This window comes from Mobula birostris, chromosome 6, assembly GCF_030028105.1.
Source record: "Mobula birostris isolate sMobBir1 chromosome 6, sMobBir1.hap1, whole genome shotgun sequence".
Taxonomy (NCBI): domain Eukaryota; kingdom Metazoa; phylum Chordata; class Chondrichthyes; order Myliobatiformes; family Myliobatidae; genus Mobula; species Mobula birostris.
The window spans coordinates 98,207,520-98,229,293 of NC_092375.1; the positions used below are offsets into that span (position 1 = coordinate 98,207,520).

General features: G+C 42.6%; 1 protein-coding gene across 1 annotated transcript; it reads left to right on the forward strand.

The window, feature by feature from the left end:
• Positions 1-713: 713 nt before the first annotated feature.
• cltrn (collectrin, amino acid transport regulator) lies at positions 714-19,278 on the forward strand. Its single transcript, XM_072262355.1, has 6 exons — positions 714-869; positions 1,579-1,637; positions 4,578-4,660; positions 15,596-15,712; positions 15,799-15,993; positions 18,710-19,278. The coding sequence occupies exons 1-6, from the start codon at positions 776-778 to the stop codon at positions 18,858-18,860; spliced, it is 699 nt and encodes a 232-aa protein (XP_072118456.1). The 5' UTR covers positions 714-775; the 3' UTR covers positions 18,861-19,278.
• Positions 19,279-21,774: the final 2,496 nt, after the last annotated feature.

Below are 21,774 nucleotides of genomic sequence, written 5' to 3' on the forward strand. Positions count from 1 at the left end.
AAACTCTTCCCAATAGCCTTAGCATACCTCCCTGCCAGGATATTGGTCCCCCTCGGTCATGCCTGCCCCAAAAGAGGTCCCAATGGTCCAGAAATCGTGTGGATAGTCAGAGGCTTTTTCTCAGGGCTGAAATGGCCAGCACAAGAAGGCACAGTTTTAAGGTGTTTGGAAGTAGGTACAGAGGAGATGTCAGGGGTAAGTTTTTTTACGCAGAGAGTGGTGACTGCGTGGAATGGGCTGCCAGCAACGGTGGTGGAGGCGGATACGATAGGGTCTTTGGACAGGTACATGGAGCTCTGGAAAATAGAGGGCTATGGGTAACCCAACATAATTTCTAAGGTAAGGACATGTTCAGCACAGCTTTGTGGGCCGAAGGGCCGGTATTGTGCTGTAGGTTTTCTATGTTCTATGCATTTCAGATGATCTTTAGGGAAATGAACAAAATAGACTTTGGTTAAAATTTCCTCCTTGAAAGAGTAATGCACTTGGGAAACTGTGAGGTATTTTAATTTCTCTGTAGAACTGCACAAAATTTCAATTGTCCAGAAAAGTTTTTACTGGACTTTCCTTTGCAAGTCTAATTAGAGCAACATTTTAATCAATTCTAACTGCAGTCGTGACAGACAGGTTGTGAAGATACATAGGTTGTTTACCAGATCATCCTAGTTTAATAATTAAACCTTGTACAAGCAACCATTTTTTGTGGAAGTTTATCTATCACAGAAAACAAAAGGTAGTGTCCTGTGTGGCTTATTCCTTTGCAGTGTCCTTCATTATGGAGATGTGGTTTGTGCTTTTGCTTATTCTTTTCAATCCTTTTATGGCTGCAAGGTCTGGAGCCACAGAATTGGGTCTGATCTGTCTGAAAGGTATGTTATGTGACTGAAGCTCCATATTTGTCAATTTCCATCTTGTATGCTTATATCAATGTAATTATGTGATACATTGCAGTGACCAATTGCACTTATTATTTGACTTTTGCGATCACATAATTTCAGATTTTAAAAATCTAATTATATATTAAGCAATGCCAAAATCAGATTTAAAATCTCATTCAGAAATGACTATGAAACTTACAATGTTATACAGACTTGGTATGGTTTAGCTTCTTCTCACCCAGCAAAAAAGAACCTAAAAGACTTTTATAACAGCATTTGGGATCTGAGGATGAGCCAATCTGCACAAGCTAGTTCATGTAATGGCAGTGTAGTAGTGACTAGATAATCTGTTTTTGCAACTTTAAAGGATAAACTCCAAAATAGCTCTCTTGATCGTCTTCAGAATAGTGCCATGACCATGTGTTTCTTTAAAGTTCTGAGACAAGAAGTGGTCAATGTTTTAACAATTCATTCACCACTACTTACCCCAGTGCACTGATCCAGCAGTATTGCATGCAAAGTTAGGGGAAATCTCAAGAATAAGATTTCAGTCTACAACTTCCTGACTCAGCTAAGAATACTTCCAGCTTAAGAAAGTTGACATAGTTTTGGAATTGTATTCAGCAATACGGGGTATCTTTTGAACAAAAAATCAGCTTCTGAGTGAGTTTGATATTTTGTTCGTTATCATTCATTTCAGATTCACCAAATGCATTTAAAGTAAGAATCAGCCTGAAAGCAGCTCTTGGAGACGAGGCCGTAAGTTCATCCTCATTAGAGACATGTGTTACAATGTGTTAAGTATGGGTGATTTAAACCGACTACAGACGGGAAAAAATGCTAAAAATGCTCCTGGAATCCAAAATGAGTTTTGCTACATTAAAGAACTGACACTGGAATAGGCTATTTTAGATTGTGCTGTGCAATGACAAAGTTTAATTAAGTATCTAATTTTAAAGAGCCACTTGGTGACCATTAAATGATAGAATTTTTAACAGTTATTTCAATATGAAAATAACATTTTCAATCAAAACAATTCAAACTATGAAACTATGAGGGCAAGCTAACTGGGTAGACAGCATGAAAGAGTATAATAGCATGATAAGCACGATAATAGCATGAAAGAGTATAATAATAGAAAGGCAGATGCTAGCATTTTAAAAATATGCAATTTGCAGCATAGATGCAATGCCTTAAGGCACAAAGGTACAACAGAAGAAGTGGCCCAACCATGGTACAACAGAAGAAATTGAAGATTTATAGGTACATCTTTGAAAATCTCTACCTTAGAAGGCTGTGGAGTCTCAAGTTAAATAATTTCTGGATTTTAGAGGGAACATGGAATCCAGTGATGGGGTATAAATGTGTTGTTGTAGTAGTTTAGCTTTAACCTCCTCAAAAGGAGCATAGAAACATAGGAGCATAGCATTTGACAAGGTTCCACACGGTAGGCTTATTCAGAAAGTTAGAAGGCATGGGATCCAGGGAAGTTTGGCCAGGTGGATTCAGAATTGACTTGCCTGCAGAAGGCAGAGGGTGGTGGTGGAGGGAGTACATTCAGATTGGAGGATTGTGACTAGTGGTGTCCGACGAGGATCTGTTCTGGGACCTCTACTTTTCGTGATTTTTATTAACGACCTGGATGTGGGGGTAGAAGGGTAGGTTGGCAAGTTTTCAGACGACACAAAGGTTGGTGCTGTTGTAGATAGTGTAGGGGATTGTCAAAGATTGCAGAGAGACATTGATAGGATGCAGAAGTGGGCTGAGAAGTGGCAGGTGGAGATCAACCTGGAGAAGTGTGAGGTGGTACACTTTGGAAGGACAAACTCCAAGGCAGAGTACAAAGTAAATGGCAGGATACTTGGTAGTGTGAAGGAGCAGACGGATCTCGGGGTACATGTCCACAGATCCCTGAAAGTTGCCTCACAGGTGGATAGGGTAGTTAAGAAAGCTTATGGGGTGTTAGCTTTCATAAGTCGAGGGATAGAGTTTAAGAGTCGCGATGTAATGATGCAGCTCTATAAAACTCTGGTTAGGCCACACTTGGAGTATTATGTCCAGTTCTGGTCACCTCACTATAGGAAGGATGTGGAAGCATTGGAAAGGGTACAGAGGAGATTTACCAGGATGCTGCCTGGTTTAGAGAGTATGCATTATGATCAGAGATTAAGGGAGCTAGGTCTTTACTCTTTGGAGAGAAGGAGGATGAGAGGAGACATGATAGAGGTGTACAAGATAATAAGAGGAATAGATAGAGTGGATAGCCAGCGCCTCTTCCTCAGGGCACCACTGCTCAATACAAGGTAAGGGGTGGGAAGTTCAAGGGGGATATTAAAGGAAGGTTTTTTACTCAGAGAGTGGTTGGTGCATGGAATGCACTGCCTAAGTCAGTAGTGGAGGCAGATACACTAGTGAAGTTTAAGAGACTACTAGACAGGTATATGGAGGAATCTAAGGTGGGGGCTTATATGGGAGGCAGGGTTTGAGGGTCGGCACATTGTGGGCCGAAGGGCCTGTACTGTGCTGTACTATTCTATGTTCTATGTTCTATGAAACATAGAAAACCTACAGCACAATACAGGCCCTTCGGCCCACAAAGCTGAGACAAATATGTCCTTACCTTAGAAATTACACATAGCCCTCTATTTTTCTAAGCTCCATGCACCTGTCCATGAGTCTCTTAAAAGACCCTATTATATCCGCCTCCACCACCGTCGCCGGCAGCCCATTCCACGCACTCACCACACTCTGAGTAAAACCCTTACCCCTGACATCTCCTCTGTACCTGCTTCCAAGCACCTTAAAACTGTGCCCTTTCGTTTTAGCTATTCCAGCCCTGGAAAAAAAGCTTGACTACCCACATGATCAATGCCTCTCATCATCTTGTACACCTCTATCAGGTCACCTCTCACCTCCGTCACTCCAAGGAGAAAAGGCCGAGTTCACTCAACCTATCCTAATCCAAGCTGAAGAAACTAAGCACTGAGTCCTGCTTCTACTTATTATATTCCGATTGAGGTTTGTTGGGTAGATCGGGAGAGTTATCTTGCTCTGGTGAGGATCCAGTTTGGAGGTAGGTTGTTCAGAGTTTTGGTGAGGAAGCAGATCAGATGGAAAGAAAAATAGAAACTATACAAAAACACAATTAAACCTGAAATCTAACTGTGAATTTCAAGACAGTTAAGGATAAATTATTGTTATGCTCACACAGTCAGGGTAATGGGACTTACACAGGTAATAAGATTTAAGATTCACATCATTTTTCTATATGGCAGTACAGGTTTGAGATATTGAAAAGTTATTACATAACTGTGATGAATAAAAGCTGAGCAGAGTTTTATTTATAAACCCAGGAATCCAGGATATGTTTGCCTATCCAGCCATTTGAGGGATTTGAAATATGTAGAGTTGACAGTCAGTGCCAAACTGGGTAACTGATTATTCTTGAAATGAGAGATTAATTTTATCACAGCATCTAATGGAAGTGATTCCATGAGAGTTTGACAGCTCTTTTAATCTGTCCCTTTTTGTACAGAGAAGCTTTACCAAAATCACTGAAGCAGCAAGAGTGATAATCATGTGGGTTCGGACAGAGCTGAATGTTAAACATTACTGCCTGTGTTTGCTTTTAGAAAACGGAGATAGGAAGTAAGGCATGTGAATGCGGGCTTAATGATTTTAATTCTTGTTCAATGACAGTATGATTGGGATGACAATGAGCAGTTCTACTTTCAAGCGACAGTGGCGTATGGTATGAGAAAATTAATGAAACAACCATTCCAGTGAGTACTTTGTTGGTGAATCATGGGACTATGCTTTGATTGTCCCATTTCTTCCAGTATCATAACAGAGGCAAACAATCTATTTTTATCAAGTCAATTAGATTGAAGATTCAATCATAATTCGAGTATACGTATGGAGGATTATGGAAGCCCCAGAAAGCCTATGTCTGGTCAGGCACTTTTCCCAGTGATTATGGCTTGCTGAGTGCTGCCAATCTGTTGTATAGGGCAGAGAGATGCCGAGAATCACTGAGTTACAGCATAGAAACATGGAAAACCTACAGCACAATACAGGCCCTTTGGCCCACAAAGTCGTGCCAAACCTGTCACTACCTTAGAAATTACTAGGCTTACCCATAGCCCTCTATTTTTCTAAGCTCCATGTACCTATCCAAAAGTCTCTAAAAAGACCCTAAAGTATCCGCCTCCACCAACATTGCTGGCAGCCCATTCCACGCACTCACCACACTCTGCGTAAAAAACTTACCACTGACATGTCCTCTGTACCTACTCCCAAGCACCTTAAACCTGTGTCCTCTTGCGTCATTTCAGCCCTGGGAAAAAGAAAGACCTTCACAGGCGTTTTCTTCAACAAGCCAAATGCAGCTAGATAAGAGATTTTATTTCCCATTGGCAAGAGAGCTGGGAATCTATCAGGCAATAAATCACAGGAAGTCTGAAACAGCCTCTTAGCACAGCTCAATCCATGCAGAGTGGGTGTGGGTGATATTAGTCTCCGGGGAATGAGTGTGGGTGATGTGAGTCCCCGGAGAGTGGGTGTGGGTGGTGTTAGTCCCCGGGGAGTGTGTGTGGGTGATGTGAGTCCCAGGGAGTGGGTGTGGGTGGTGTTAGTCCCCGGGGAGTGGGTGTGGGTTGTGTTAGTCCCTGGGGAGTGTGTGTGGGTGATGTGAGTCCCAGGGGAGTAGATGTGGGTGGTGTTAATCCCCGGGGAGTGGGTGTGGGTGGTGTTAGTTCCCGGGGAGTGGGTGTGGGTGTGGCTGGTGTTAGTTCCTGGGGAGTGGGTGTGGGTGATGTGACACCCCGAGGTGTGGGTGTGGGTGATGTGAGTCCCCGGGGAGTGGGTGTGGGTGATGTGAGTCCCTGGGGAGTGGGTGTGGGTGATGTGAGTCCCAGAGGAGTGGGTATGGGTGATGTGAGTCCCCGGGGTGTGGGTGTGGGTGGTGTTAGTTCCCGGGGAGTGGGTGTGGGTGATGTGAGTCCCAGGGGAGTGGGTGTGGGTGGTGTGAGTCCCCGGGGAGTGGGTGTGAGTGATGTGAGTCCCAGGGGAGTGGGTGTGGGTGATGTGAGTCCCCAGGGAGTGGGTGTGGGTGATGTTAGTCCCCGGGGAGTGGGTGTGGCTGGTGTTAGTTCCTGCGGAGTGGGTGTGGGTGATGTGAGTCCCTGGGGAGTGGATGTGGGTGATATTAGTCTCCGGGGAGTGGGTGTGGGTGATGTGAGTCCCTGGGGAGTGGATGTGGGTGATATTAGTCTCCGGGGAGTCGCTGTGGGTGATGTGAGTCCCCGGAGAATGGGTGTGGGTGGTGTTAGTCCCCGGGGAGTGTGTGTGGGTGATGTGAGTCCCAGGGGAGTGGGTGTGGGTGGTGTTAGTCCCCGGGGAGTGGGTGTGGGTTGTGTTAGTTCCTGGGGAGTGGGTGTGGGTGATGTGAGTCCCCGGGGAGTGGGTGTGGGTGTGGCTGGTGTTAGTTCCTGGGGAGTGGGTGTGGGTGGTGTTAGTCCTCGGGGTGTGGGTGTGAGTGATGTGAGTCCCTGGGGAGTGGGTGTGGGTGATGTGAGTCCCTGGGGATTGGGTGTGGGTGATATTAGTCTCTGGGGAGTGGGTGTGGGTGATGTGAGTCCCCGGGGAGTGGGTGTGGGTGGTGTTAGTCCCCGGGGAGTGGGTGTGGGTGAAGTGAGTCCCCTGGGAGTGGGTGTGGTCTACACTAAATTGGTAGCGAGCTCTTGCAATGGGCTTTATTTTCAGGTGGTTTTGTTGCTATCAACCAGCAATCCACTTACATCCTCTCATCCTCATTTTTCCCATTCTAATCTCTAATTACATGGATGTGCTTCCGAAATTGACAATGTCTCAATTATAGTTGCTCGGATGTTTGTCTAGGGCAAAAGCAGTAACCTCCAGACTATTTACTTTCTGTGTGGAAGTGCAAACAGGTGGCAACTATTATAATTGTTGGTTCTAAAATAACTGGAAAATTAGGCGGGGAAATTGAATTGTTTTGAAAACTAGCATCGACTCAGTGGGCTAAATGATAAGGAAAATGCTAATTATAATAATTGTGCAGCATGTTAGCATAGTGGTCAGGTCACTCGTCTGAGTGCTACTGGCACCATGTAACCCAGTACTACCTGTCGCATGGTCAGGTGGTCGGCGACTAAACCGGCTCCCCCACCAGGCTTGCCTGCTGAGGAGGGTGGCTAGACACCCTGCAGGACAAAAAACAAGACCTGTCAAAGGGCGGATGAACCCTCTCGTGGTGTCAACGGCCATCTAGCAAACACGTGTCGTGAAGCACGGAAAAGGCATCCCTTGCATCGAAGCTTGGTCTGGCCATTCACTGCAACAGAACTTTCCCCAGCTGCCTTGGACCCCATCATGCCGCTGGATCCGGGAGGGGATGTCAAGAGGATGGGTCTGCACCTGTGCAACCCCCTACTCACCTAAAATCCATTCACGCACATGCTGTTCCTTTCTGAGGAGTGGGGTACCACCCACTAACTGACTGAAAGGAAACATCATCATCCTACGGGATGGATAGCCAGAGAGAGGGAGAGAGAGAGAGAGCATAGTGGATAGCACAATGGCTTACAGTACCAGCGGGCAATTGTACCTCCTCCCATGACTGTGTGGGTTTCTCTAGGTGCTCCGGTTTCCTCCCACAGTCTAAAGATGTACCGGTTGGCAGGTTTATTGATCATTGCAAACTGTCTCATGATTAGGTCAGCATTAAATTGGGGAATTGGTGGGCAGCTCAGCTGGAAAGGCCAGAAGGGCCTATTCTGTACTGTATCTCAATAAAAAAATAGGTTTACCTGAGATGTTCTGTTCCCAGAATGCAGTAACGTAGTCTGTTTAAGGGTTTAGCATTGTAGTTTCTGTCATAATAGTGACAATCTGAAAATATGCAGTGAATAGTATCATGTGAATTTACAGTATTTTAAAGGAATAAAGTTCATTTGTTTTATAATAAGCTAGTTTCAACTAGAATTTCTGGGGGCAATTCAGAAGATGTAGGACAGATACATCCAAAAAATGAAGAAGTATTGTAAATGGAGGATGAGGCAACAAGGGAAGTCAAGGACAGAAGTAAAACAAAGAACAGGACAACTAAAAAAGCCATATGGAGAGAAAAGCTGAAGCATGAAGGTAAACTAGCCAATAATATCAATGAATACCAAAGTTTTTTTCAAACATATAAAGAGTAAGAGAGGTGAGGGTGGATATCAGACCACTGAAGAGGCAGTAATGGCGGGCAAAGAGATGGCAGAAGAACTTAATAAGTATTTTATGTCAGTTTTCACTGTGGAGGACACTAGCGGTATGCTAGAAATTCAAGAATGTTAGGAGACAGCAGTGAGTGCAGTTGCATTGCTAGGGAGAAGGTGCTTGGGAAGCTGAAAGGTCTGAAGTTTGATAATTCACTTGGACCAGATGGACAACACCCAGTGTTCTGAAAGAGGAAACCAAAGAGATTGTGGAGACATTAGTATTGATCATCCAAAAATTACTAGATTCTGGAAAGGTTCTGGAGGACTGGAAAGTTGTAACTGTCACTCCACACTTCAAGAAGGAAGGGAGGCAGAAGAAAGGAAGTTATTTATTTATTTATTTATTTATTTATTTTTGAGATACAGTGCCGAGCAGGCCCTCTCAGCCCCCCAATCTGCATTGTGCAGCAATCCCGATTCACTTGTAGGCTAATCATGGGACAATGACCCATTAACCTTCCAACCAGTACGTCTTTGGAGGAAACACGTGCAGTCACGGGAAGAATGTACAAACACCTTGCAGGCAGTGTCAGGAATTGAACCATAGTTACTGGTACTGTAAAGTATTGTACTAACCACTACACTACCATGCCCCCCATTATAGGCCTGTTAGCCTGACATGGGTGGTTGGGAAGATGTTGGAGTCTATTATTAAGGATGAGGTTTTGGAGTATTTGGAGGCACATGATGCAGTACACCAAAGTCAGCATGGTTTCCTTTAGGGGAAATCTTGCTTGATAAATCTGTTGAAATTCTTTGAGGAAATAACAAGCAGGATAGACAAAAGAGAGTCAATGGATGTTCAAGCTACAAGACCATGGTATTACAGGAAAGATACTGGCATGGATAGAAAACTGGCTGACTGTCAGGAGTCGAAGAGTGAGAATAAAGGGGACTTTTTCTGGTTGGCAAATGGTGTTCCGCAGAGGTCGATATTGGAACCTCTTCTTTTAACATTATATGTCAATGATTTGGATGATGGAATTCATGGCTTTGTGCCAAGTTTTCTGAAAATACAAAGATAGATGGAGGGGGAGGTAATGGTGAAGAAGTAGGGAGACTGCAGAAACACTAGGACAGATTGAGAGAACGGACAAAGGACAAAGACGTGGCAGGTGGAGGGAATAATGTGCAGGGAAGTGGGGAGAAAATTCAAAAATCAAAAATCAGAGGTGAAAGGGGTCTTAGGAGTCCTCAGGTTGAATCGGTGGTAAGGAAGGCAACTGCAATGTTAAGTTCATTTTGAGAGGACTAGAATATAAGAACAAGGATGTGATGCTGAGGCTTCATAAGGCATTGGTCTGACTGTACTTGAGGTATTGTGAGCAGTTTTTGGCCCATTACCTAAGAAAGGATGTGCTGGCAATGGAGAGGGTCCAGAGGAGGTCCACGAGAATGATTCCAGGAATAAAAGGGTTAATGATGAGCTTTTTGTTGGCTTTGGGTCTGTACTCACTGGAATTTAGAAGAATGTGGGGGGATCTGACTGAAACCTATTGAATATTGAAAGGTCTAGATACAGTGGAGGTGGAAAGGAATTTTTTTTTATTTTCAGGAATTCTAGGACCAAAAGGCACAGCCTCAGAATAGAGGGATGTCCATTTTGAACAGAGATCAGAAGGAATTTCTTTAGCCAGGGAGTGGTGAATCTGTGGAATTCATTGCCACAAACGGCTGTGGAGGCCAAGTCATTAAGTACATTTAAAACAGAGGTTGGGAGGTTTTTGGGTAATCAGAGCATCAAAAGTTACAAGGAGAAAGCAGGAGAATGAGTTTGACAGGGATAATAAATCAACCATGATGGAATGGCAGAGCAGTCTTCATGGGCAAGTGGTCTAATTCTGCTCCTGTGTCTTATGATCTTATAAGATGCACAGACCTAACTGCATTTCAGCTCTGGATTGCTTTAAGATCTGCCGTCAAGTATTTAAAAGGAACATTCTATGTCGTAACATAGTTCAGCTAAGTATATGACTTGCATTACCTATACTTGGTAGCCTGTAAGATTGAACAATCATCTGGTAGTTCCTCTCAGGTTTGTCTTATCTTGAACAGATAGCATTCTGCATCATTCCCATTCTTTTCAAAAACAATTGTACCTGTTCCAGAGACTTAACAAAATCTAAGGGCTGAAGATATCAGAATCAGAATCAAATTTAATATTATTGGCATATGTCATGAAATTTGTTAACTTTACAGCAGTACAATGAACTACTTATTAAATAAATATGAGTTACATTCTTCTTCTTACAGAAATATCTACATGCTATCTATTAAATAGTTAAGTTAAAATTACTGCAAAAATAGAAGTAAGAAGTAGTGAGTTAGTGTTCCTGAGTCTATTTAGGAATCAGATGACAGAGGGGTAGAAGCTGTTCCTGAATCGCTGAGTGTGTGTCTTCAGGCTTCTCTCCCTCCTTCCCGATGGTAACAGTGTGAAGTGGGCATGTCCACACAATGGCCATTTACTATACTCGGTGCAGTAAGAGAAAAAGGGAAACTTAACAGAAACTTACCCAGAGCCAATGCTTCTTTCAAGTCGAAGCTTCCTTTGAGCCAAAGCCTGACACTCCTACTCTCACCACTTGCCTACTCCCAGCAATGGCCACGGCGTCAAAGGTTATAGGGAGAAGGCCGGGGAGAGGGGCTGAGGAGAGGAAAAACAGATCAGCCATGATTGAATGGCAAACTCAATGGACCACATGACCTTATGTCCTGGGTGGTGGGGATCCTGAATGAGGGACGCTGCCTTCCTAAGGCACTGCTCCTTGAAGATATCTTGGATACTACAGCGGCTGGCACCCATGATGGAACTGACTAATTTTACATGTTTCTGCAACTTACTTCAATCTTTTGCAGTGGCCTCCCATACCAGACGGTGATGCAGCCAGTCAGAATGCTGTTCATGGCAGATTTGTAGTTTTCCAGTGTTTTAGCTGACAAACCAAATCTCCTCAAACTCCTAATGAAATATAGTCACTGCCTTCTTTATAGCTGCATCGATATGTTGGGACCAGGTTAGATCCTCAGAGATATTGACACCCAGGAGCTTGAAATTGCTCACTCTCCCCACCTCTGATCACTCTATGAGGATTTGTGTTCTCTCCTCTTACCCTTCCTGAAGGCTGTAATCAGCTCATTCGTCTTGTTGACATTGAATGCAAGTTTGTTTTTGCAATACCACTCAACTAGCTGGTATATCTCACTCCTGTATGCCCTCTCATCACCAGCTGAAATTCTGCCAACTATCATCAGCAAATTTATAGATGCTGTTTGAGCTATGCCATGCCACACAGTCATGGGTATAGAGAGAGTAGAGCAGTGGGCTAAGCACATAAACCTGTCATGCACCAGTGCTAATTGTCAGTGAGGTGGAGATATTATTTTCAATCTGCACAGATTGTGGTCTTCTGGTTAGGAAGTGAGGATTCAGTTGCAGAGGCAGGTACAGAGGCCTAGGTTCTGTAGCTTTTTAATCAGGACTGTAGGAATGATGGTATTAAACTCTGAACCATAGTCAATAAATATAATGAGGTTGAATGGTATCGAAACAAATAGATTGTCGTAAAGCACCAAGAAAGCACAAATATGGATTCAGAGAAACTGCATGTTGTAATAGACTCTGTGAAAAGCACATGAATATGCAGAACATGGTAAGATGTGGATATTGTGTAGACAGAACAGATTCATTCAGTTGGGGAATTAATTGCTAATCTAGCAGTTCAGTACCACATCATGGACCAAAGGGCCTGTTCCTACATTCTAAGGAAGACAGGTGAAATATTTTAATATGCTACCCTCTTGTTAGTTGTGTAAACTGGATGCCAGGAAATTAATATAGGGTACAGAGGCCCATAGGCAATAAGTGACTGGTAATAATCCTCCCTGAAACATGCAGTAATATTCCTCCCAGAAACATCCAGTAATAATCCTCCCGGAAACATACAGTAATAACCCTCCCAGAAACATACAGGAATAATCCTCCCGGAAACATGCCTAGAATTGGATGAAGAAGCTCCTTCTGTTATGTACCAGTTTCTTTCTGGCATTGTAGAGTGCAATTTTTAAGCACTTAGGATTCTAAAGCCTCACTGTAGCCTGAAGAACCTTTCATATCAAACTAATCCTTAATGCTTAACTTTCTAATATCCCCACGTTCCACAGCTGTACGGGTTAGTAGGTGAATTGGCCACATGGGTGTAATTGGGTGGCATGGGCTCATTGAGCTGCGAGGGCCTGTCACTGCTTTATCTCTAAATAAAATAAATATAACATTTCCATTATGTTTCTTTTTATATTAAGTATATGAATCTAGCAGTTGCAACATGCCTTACAATTTCAAAAACAGAATCAGGTTTGATATCACGGGCATATGTCATGAAATTCGCTAGCTTTGTAGCAGCAGTACAATGCAATACATGACAAATAAATATAGGGAAAAGATTGAGTTACGTTAAGTATACAATTTGAGAAGGAGAAACTAAATTCCAATGTGTCGGTATTTCAGGGGAATAAAGGAAATTACAATGGCACGAGAGGGGAACTGGCCGAGGTTGACTGGAAAGGGACACTAACAGGAAGGACAGCAGAACAGCAATGGCTGGAGTTTCTGCAAAAAATGAGGGAAGTGCAAGACAGATATATTCCAAATAAGAAGAAATTTTCAAAGGAAAGAAGGATACTACCGTGGCTGACAAGTGAAGTCAGAGCCAAAGTAATCCCAAAAGAGAGAGCATACAAGGAAGTCAGAGCTAGTGGCAAGATAGAGGATTGGGACACTTTTAAAAACTTGCAGAAGGAAACGAAGAAGATCATTCAGAAGGAAAAGATGAATTATAAAAGGAAGCTGGTGACTAATATCAAAGAAGATACTCAAAGCTTTTTTAAGTATATAAAGGGTAAAAGAGAGTTGAGGGTAGATATAGGATAAATAGAAAATGACGCTGGAGATATTGTAATGAGAGACACAGAGATGGCAGAGGAGCTGAATGCATATTTTGCATCAGTCTTCACAGTGGAAGACATCTGCAGTATAGAAACATAGAATGCCGGACATTCAAGAGTGTCAAGGAAGTGAAGTATGTGCAGTGAAAATTATGACTGAGAAGGTGTTCAGGAAGCTTAATGATCTGAGTGTGGATAAATCTCCTGGACCTGATGGAATGCACCCTTGGGTTCTGAAGGAAGTAGCTGGAGAGATTGCAGAGGCATTAACAATGACTTTACCATTGTACTGGATGACTGGAAAATTGCAAATGTTACTTCACTATTTAAGAAGGGTGGGAGGCAGCAGAAAGGAAACTATAGACCTGTTAGCCTGACATCAGTAGTTGGGAAATTGTTGGAATGGATTGTTAGAGATGAGATTATGGAGTATCTGGAGGCACATGACAAAATAGGCCAAAGCCAGCATGGTTTCCTGAAAGGAAAATCCTGCCTGACTAACCTACTTCAATTTTTTGAGGCAATTGCAAGCAGGGTAGACAAAGGAGATGCATTAGATGTGCTGTGCTTGGATTTTCAGAAGGCCTTTGACAAGGTGCTGTTCATGAGGCTGCTTAGCAAGATAAGAGCCCATGGAATTAAAGGGGAGTTACTAGCATGGGTGGAGCATTGGCTGGTCATCAGAAAACAGAGAGTGAGAATGAAGGGATCCAATTCTGGCTGGCTGCCGGTTACCAATTGAGTTTCACAGTGGTCGGTGTTGGGACCGCTACTTTTTAACAATTTATGTCAATGATTTGGACTATGGGATTAATGGATTTGTGGCTAAGTTTGCCAATGATACAAAGATAGGTGGAGGAGTGGGTAGTGTTGAGGAAACAGAGCCTGCAGAGAGACTTAGCTAGTTTAGGGGAATATTGGCATTTATTTCTAGGGGTATAGAATATAATAGCAGGGATGTGATGTTGAGGCTCTATAAGGCATTCATGAGACCACACTTGGAGTATTGTGTGCAGTTTTGGGCTCCTTATTTTAGATTAGATTAGATTATAAGGACACGCAGTCCTCTTTTATTGTCATTTAGTAATGCATGCATTAAGAAATGATACAATGTTCCTCCGGTGTGATATCACAGAAACACAAGATAGGCCAAGACTGAAAAGCTGACAAAAACCACATAATTATAACATATAGTTACAACAATGCAAGCAATACCATAATTTGATAGAAGAACAGACCATGGGCATGGTAAAAAAAAAGTCTTAAAGTCTCTCGAAAGTCTCAACATCTCACATAGATGGTAGAAGGAAGAAAACTCTCCCTGCCATGAGCTTCCAGCGCTGCAAACTTGCCGATGCAGCATCCTGGAAGCACCCAACCACAGTCCGACTCTCAGTGCGTCCGAAAACTTCGAGACTCTGACCAGCCCTCCGACACCGAGCACCGAGCACCATCTCTGCCGAGCACTTTGACTCCAGCCTCGGTGTCAGCAACAGGCAAAGCCGAGGATTTGGGGCCTTCCCTCCAGAGATTCTCGATCGCACAGTAGCAGCGGCAGTGAACCAGGCTTTTCAGAAGTTTCTCCAGATGTTCCTCCGTGTTTCTCACGTTCATCTCCATCAAATCAGGATTGTGCACGGCCCCTATTTAAAAATATGATATCATTTCACCGGAGAGGTCACGCGCGCTGCTTTTAGAAAGGATATACTGACACTGGAAAGGGTTCAGAGAAGATTCACGAGAATGATTCCAGGAATGAAAAGGTTACCATATGAGGAACATCCGGCAGCTCTTGGGCTGTATTCCCTGGAGTTCAGGAGAATGAGGGAGGATCTCATTGAAACATTCTGAATGTTAAAAGTCGTAAACAGATTGGATATGACAACGTTATTTCCCATTGTAGGGGAGTCTAGCACAAGAGGACACGACTTCTGGATTGAAGGATGTCACTTACCCCCGACATCTCCTCTGTACCTAGTTGATCAGCCAGGGCATCAAAGGATATGGGGAGAAGGCAGGGGAGTGGGGAGGACTGGAAAAATTGAATCAGCCCATGATTGAATGGCAGAGCAATCTCGATGGGCCAAATGGCCTACTTCTGTTCCTATATCTTATGGTCTTACATATATGTTTACTAAGTAGTTAAGTTAAAATAAGTAGTGCAAAATAACATAAATAAAAAAGTAGTGAGGGAGTGTTCATGGGTTCAATGTCCATTTAGAAATCAGATGGCAGAGGAGAAGAAGCTGTTCCTGAATCGCAGAGTGTGTGCCTTCAGGCTCCTGTACCTCCTACCTGATGGTAACAGTGAGAAAAGGGCATGTCCTGGGTGTTGGAGGTCCTTAATGATGGACAATTTCTCATATATTCTCTTTGTATACCTGCAAAGTCTTTCTCTTATCACAGCACTGTCCTGGGTATGTTAGCTGCATTAAAAATATTATTCAGAGAGAAGTTGTTGAAATTGTACCCCTTGCTGTTTTACAGTGTATCTGATGTGCACATCTGCGAGGAAACAAAAAGGATCTCATTTTATTTTGTGGTGACAGATCCAAATAATGGATCAAAACCTCTTCCCAAGACAGATGTGGAGAAAGCAATCAGGTATGCTTGACAGTGTTTTTACAGAAAGGACCATTTAATTTTTTTATGAGATTAATTTTTGAGTTAATTTTCTGTTTTCATTTCAGAATGGTCAGAGCCAGATTCAATAACGCCTTTTCCCTGGACGAAAACACACTGGAGTTTGTGGGCATCATCCCCACGTTGACCCCAGTCCCAGAGCCACCTGTCACTGTGTGGCTGATCATTTTTGGCATCATCATGGGCTTGATAGTGTTTGGTTTAATTATGATAATTGTGACTGGCCAGCGTGATAAAATGAAGTAAGTACATTAAAGCATATTTTCTACCTTTTCAATCCAGGATCAAATAGTTACGAAGTGAGAATTTTTCACTTATAATGTGAATAGAGTCCTTGTGAACAATCAATTGAAGGCATGTAAAAATGTCCTGAAAAGCATCTCTTGTTTTTTGTTTCCTTTCATCCAGTTAAAGGAATCATGAAAAACATAAGCATTATGAGTTGAGTAAACGACGTCTCAAGCTTCCTCCAGCAGTCAAAACAATTACTGATCCATTGTTTCAGCTCCACTTTCTGATACCTACAATATAAGATCCAAAATTCTATCTCATCCCTGAAAGTAGTCAACAAGCCGCCATTCACAGTTCCGCCCCTATACGTCAGTCACTGCACTCCAGTGTAAACACTTTAAACCATTTTTTCTAATGCTGCTTCCATTGTAAATGCATGGAGGTACTTATGTATTGACACACATTTGATTTGATATCCATACCTCTAATTCTTTATATAATTCTTTTTCCTTATCATTGTTGAATGTTGTTTTTTGTTGCATGTCGAACTAGTACATCACAGCAAATTCCTAATCTGTGTAAATGTAAATGGCAAATAAAATTGACCCTTGGTCCTCACTGTAGTAAAAAATTCTAAAGATTTACAACCCTCCATGAGAAAAAAATAATGCTCATCACTAATGGGGTCATCACTCTGGGAACAGAAGGCCCAGAATCTACACTGTCACACTCTCTGAGAATCTTGCACTCATCTCTCATTCTCCAAACTCAGTAGGCCAATCTTATTCAAGATTGGAAGGACAGATTCAATCTGTTGAACCTTTATTGCACTGCTGCACTAGGCACAGACCAGTGTAATACACAACTGATAAAGTCTCACAACTGTCTTTCTGGGCTCTGCTGTGTTTTTGCCACACGAGGTATCCAGATATCACCTTCCATCAGATCTCTGCTAAGTCTCCTGACAAGACCACCAAGCCTTCCAATCACTCAATCCTTGATTACCCCTCTGATCCTCAGCTATCCCTCCTCTGTCCTATCATCTCTGCTTTTCTCTCTGCTGCAAATTCAAGACCTAGTTGGGGCCGCAGTCACTGCAGCAGTTCACGAGGAAATTTTAAGCAATCATGTTTCTATATTTCCTGCCCCAATAGTTTACCTTTGCTTCAAACAGGACTTCAGAATGTTCAGTTCCCCTGGACATGATGTTAGGTTTTCAGAAACTGTTTTGCCTTAACTATTATTTCAATCCTGAGCAGCATTCTGCATACTGCAGACATGGAGATAATCTGAACCCATAGCCTGGAAGGAGGAGGAGAGAGGCTTTTGATGCTCAGAGTACAATTGCAACTTCATCACTAAATGTGTTGCAATCCATTTTTCAGTCCAATCTGATTAGAAACGCAACAACAGACCAAATTAAAACCAATTTTTATTCTTCAACTTTATTCCTTTTGAAAAGTGACTGCATGTTTGAAATACCACTGGCAACTATAGTGCTCCAGTATTTTTTTGGTTGACAGTTGTTGATGTTTAAGCCATTTTCATATTCTGTATTCTTTTTAAGTGCTTTTTCCATATGTTGTTGAAGGGCACAGAATCATCAGTTAAGAGAGAAAAGCAGGTTGTTTCCTTATCTACATTTGACCGGGTGTAATGAGACTTCAAGGAGTCTGGAATCAATGTCAAAGACTCCAAGCCTGTTCAGCACTGTAATTCTGTCTCTGATGCTTGTGATGTGCTAGTGGGCAGGATGCAGCCAAGGATTTGATGGAGGGCTCTATTTCAAGGATGTAATCGTAAAGCTGCTGCTGCCCAAGTTGTTTGTAAGACAATTCTTTCAAATAATTTTCAAACGTTTATATGGCAGCATATGGGTTGCAGGTGTCTTTGATTTCATAGAATCCATTGCCTGCATCAATGTTGCGTGCTCCCTTAGGTTTCTTAATATTTTTCTTTAGCAGTCTGGCATTGAATTAAAGTTACATAATTAGCTCAATTCAACTTTCCACTGTTGGTGTAATTCTGGCACAAATGCTGAACGCGTGATCTTTATTATGGTTGCACCTCCCTGTTTATTAGTCATTAAAATCTGTATGAGAGTGAAATTTGCATTGGTCACGCAGTCAATGGGTCCAATGTTCAGTAGTAAATGTATGGGGAAACAACCAGCACTAACACTCAGCAAGAAATCATTTGTTTACTATTTTAAAACATCGTTAATCTCCTTTTGAAACTTAGGAACTGGCTGCTGGGAGATAGCATGAGATAGTTGTAATTGCTGACTATTATCACTATGATTTGAACAGCTGATGACAGAACCACAGAACGATTCAACAACAAAAAGATTTGTGTAGCAAACTTTACCTTAACGTGGTATTCCAAATACTACACAGGAGCAAATGCAAGCTGTATGAGGTTAAGGGTAGGAATAAGAGAGAGAATAATTAGTGACAGAAATGCATTGCATGAAAGGGAGATCTTCATACCCTTAGTTTGTTCGCTGCTGTGGAAAGGTCAAGTGCATGACGCAGTCTTAAATCTCCTATACAAATTAAATGGTTTGTCCCTTAACAAGTGGTTCCTTCATCAAATCCTAATTGTTCCAATAAAACCATAATAAGAAATAAATAAACTAGGCTTTGTTTCTTTGTCTGGGTTTGGAAAGGGTTTATTCCAACTACATATAGTCATATATTTTGCTCTAACATGCCGTTGCTGTTGCAGGAAAGCAAAAGCTGAAGAAAAGGAAAGAGAAAACAAAGAGTCAAGTTTCAGAGGGGCTGAGAACGGAATCTCCTGTCAAACACTGTATCAGGCGGAAGGCTGTCAAAATGAAGCATTCCATCCGGATGATGAAAAATTAACAACCCTGTAAAACCAGCTTTCTGCTGTCTGAGGGTCATTGCGGCCTTTAGAACTTTAATGGAAAAAATCACTTGGTCAGTGTTATTAAAATTAAATTATAACCTTTAAATCAGCTCAGTTTTACTTTTTCATTTTTAGAGAGTTCAATTGCTTCATGCTGAATGAAGACAAATGTGGAGCAATATTAAATGGACCAGCAAATAAATCAATCTTAAATTGTGTATAAAGTTCAAGTCCTGTTAATCTCCCTTCCTTTTATGATGAATGTTTACTACTTCAGGGGTATTTAATTGGCACCAACAAATTATAAAAATATCTGGGTTCAAAAAGTATCATGATTTTCTAGCTGAAAATACTGTAATAGTTAGACAGTTTAACGATTTCAAACTTTCTGTGCAAGAAAAAATTAAATCCAAACTGATTTCAAACTTTGCTCAAATGGTGGTATTTGTACTTCAAAATAAACAGTTTGGCGACCTTGCACAGTTGATGGACCTTGGGGGAACATTTTTTGCATCTAGTGCAGACTGCGAGTGAGCTTTTAGCGGAATGAATCAACTCAGAAATAAGCTGAGAAACCATTCATGTGAATGTTATTGGATATGTTAATGAGAATCAAAAGCTATCAATTGGATGGAAGTTCTATTAGTCTAGATAGAGTTTACAAAGAATGGGTAAATGCCAAAGAGAGGAGAGAGAAAAAATAACTGAGTGACTTAAATATGTATGTCATTTTGTTGTTATTCTGTGCATTTTTATGTCAAATAATTTGTAAACCTACATAAACTCTGCCATGTGTGCATTCAGTGCACACATACTTTTGTCACAGGAGAAAAATTTGCACAACATAAGATTTTTGCGCACATTGACTACTAAAAATTATAGGGAACATTGATTCACACCCCTCTGTTACCTAAACAATCCCTTATCCACTGCTCTACCCCACCCTTTTGTTACCTTTACAATCCCTTATCCACTCCTCTACCTCCACCCATCTGTTACATACTGTTACGTACCCCATAACTGGGTTGCCAAACCAGCAGAAATGGATCACTCAGTTGGAGTCTGGATTACTAGAACTAAGAAAGTTTTATTAAAGAAACAAGCAACACAGTAATCGAAAGGAGAATAAATGCAACAGTTCAGCAATGTTTACCACACATGTGCACAGAATTAAGATAACAGCATCAATCAAGCTCTATCGTTGTCTAGGGGTAAATGACCAAATTTCAAAGTGACACAAAAGTTCAGTCCAATTTAGTTCAGTTCGCAGTAATCGTTGCCATGGCGATGGACAACGTGGGGGGAGCGAGAGAGAGAGAACGGGAACGACTGATCATTCAGACACAGCTTCCACTCACAGACCGGCGATATTGCTCACAAACAGCTTCCAGGCGGGTCCTTTGTGATGTCACCTGAGGTCACCGACTGTGACCCCTCCGCCAGATGCGGTCGATCCTCTGCAGTAAACCCGGCACCCAAGCGAGGGTGGACACACACCGGGTTCCCGCTGATCGTACCTTTCCACCCTGTGCGTTTAAGGCTGATCCCCCGATCAGCCGTCCAAGAGCTCTCACCGACTTGTGAGAGGCGCACCGCTTCCAGGGTCTCGTTACCTCGGGTGTCGTGTGTGTCCTGCCTTAGCGAACCTGTCCCTTTTTATCCCCCTGCTGGGGTATCGCCTGTCCATCACTTCAGACAGTTCAGGGTTCAAAGGGGGAGCCGATCTTGGCAATACCCACACTGATGGCTCCTTCATTAACACCTCCACATGCTGCTTCATGTTCCTTATCTCTCCTTCCCCCTGAGGACAGGTGGCAGACCAACTGCTGATGTCACTGATGCTAACCCAGGCCAGCAAACATCTTAATTTTATGTGTATTCTCGTCACAATACACAATCCCTTATCTAGTCCTCTATCCCCACCGATCTGTTACCAATACAATCCCTTATCCTCTCCTCTACTCCCACCTTTTTGTTACCTTTATAATCCCTTTTCCACTCCTCTACCCCTACCCCCTTTTGTTACTTTACAATCCCTTATCCACTCCTCTATTCCCACCCTGTTACCGTTACAATGCCTTATCCACTCCCCTATCCGCATCCCTCTCTTGCCTACACAATCCCTTATCCACTCCTCTATCCCCACTGCTCTGTTACCCGTACAATACCTTATCCACTCCTCTATTCGCACCCCTCTGTTACCTACACAATCCCTTATCCACTCCTCTATCCCCAGCCCTGTTATCTATACAATTCCTCATCCACTCCTCTATCCCCACCCCTCTTACCAACACAATCCCTTATCAACTCCCATGTCTCCACCTCTCTGTTACCTTTACAATCCTTTATCCATTCCCTTATCCCCACCCTCTGTTACCAAAACAATCCCTTATCAACTTTTCCATCCCCACCCCTCTATTACCTATAAAATCCCTTATCAACTTTTCCATCCCCACCCCTCTGTTACATATACAATCCCTTATCTACTCCACTATCCCCAACCCTGTTACCTTTACAATCCCTTATCCTCTCCTCTATCCCCACCCTCTGTTACCCAAACAATCACATATCCACTCCCCACCCCTCTGTTACTTACACAACTCATTATCCACTCCTCTATCACCACCCCTCTGTTACCAACACAATCCCTTATCCATACCTCCAGCCCCACCCTCTGTTACCTATACAATCTCTTATCCACACGCCTATCCCTCAACCCGCTGTTAGCTATACAGTCTCTTATGCACTCCTCTATCCCCAACATCTGTTAACTATATAAACCCTTATCTACTCTTCTATCCCCACCCCTTTGTTACCTACACAATCCCTTATCCACTCCCCTATCCTCACATCATGATGACTGTTTCCAACCCGTATCCACTCCTCTATCCTCACACCTGTTACCTACACAATCCCTCATC

Bases quoted from the DNA above. Each gene is read 5' to 3' on its own strand.
- cltrn (XM_072262355.1), top strand. From the start codon at position 776: ATGGAGATGTGGTTTGTGCTTTTGCTTATTCTTTTCAATCCTTTTATG. The intron at 870-1,578 runs GTATGTTATGTG...CATTCATTTCAG, and splicing joins GGGTCTGATCTGTCTGAAAG to ATTCACCAAATGCATTTAAA. The intron at 15,713-15,798 runs GTATGCTTGACA...TTTTCATTTCAG, and splicing joins GATGTGGAGAAAGCAATCAG to AATGGTCAGAGCCAGATTCA.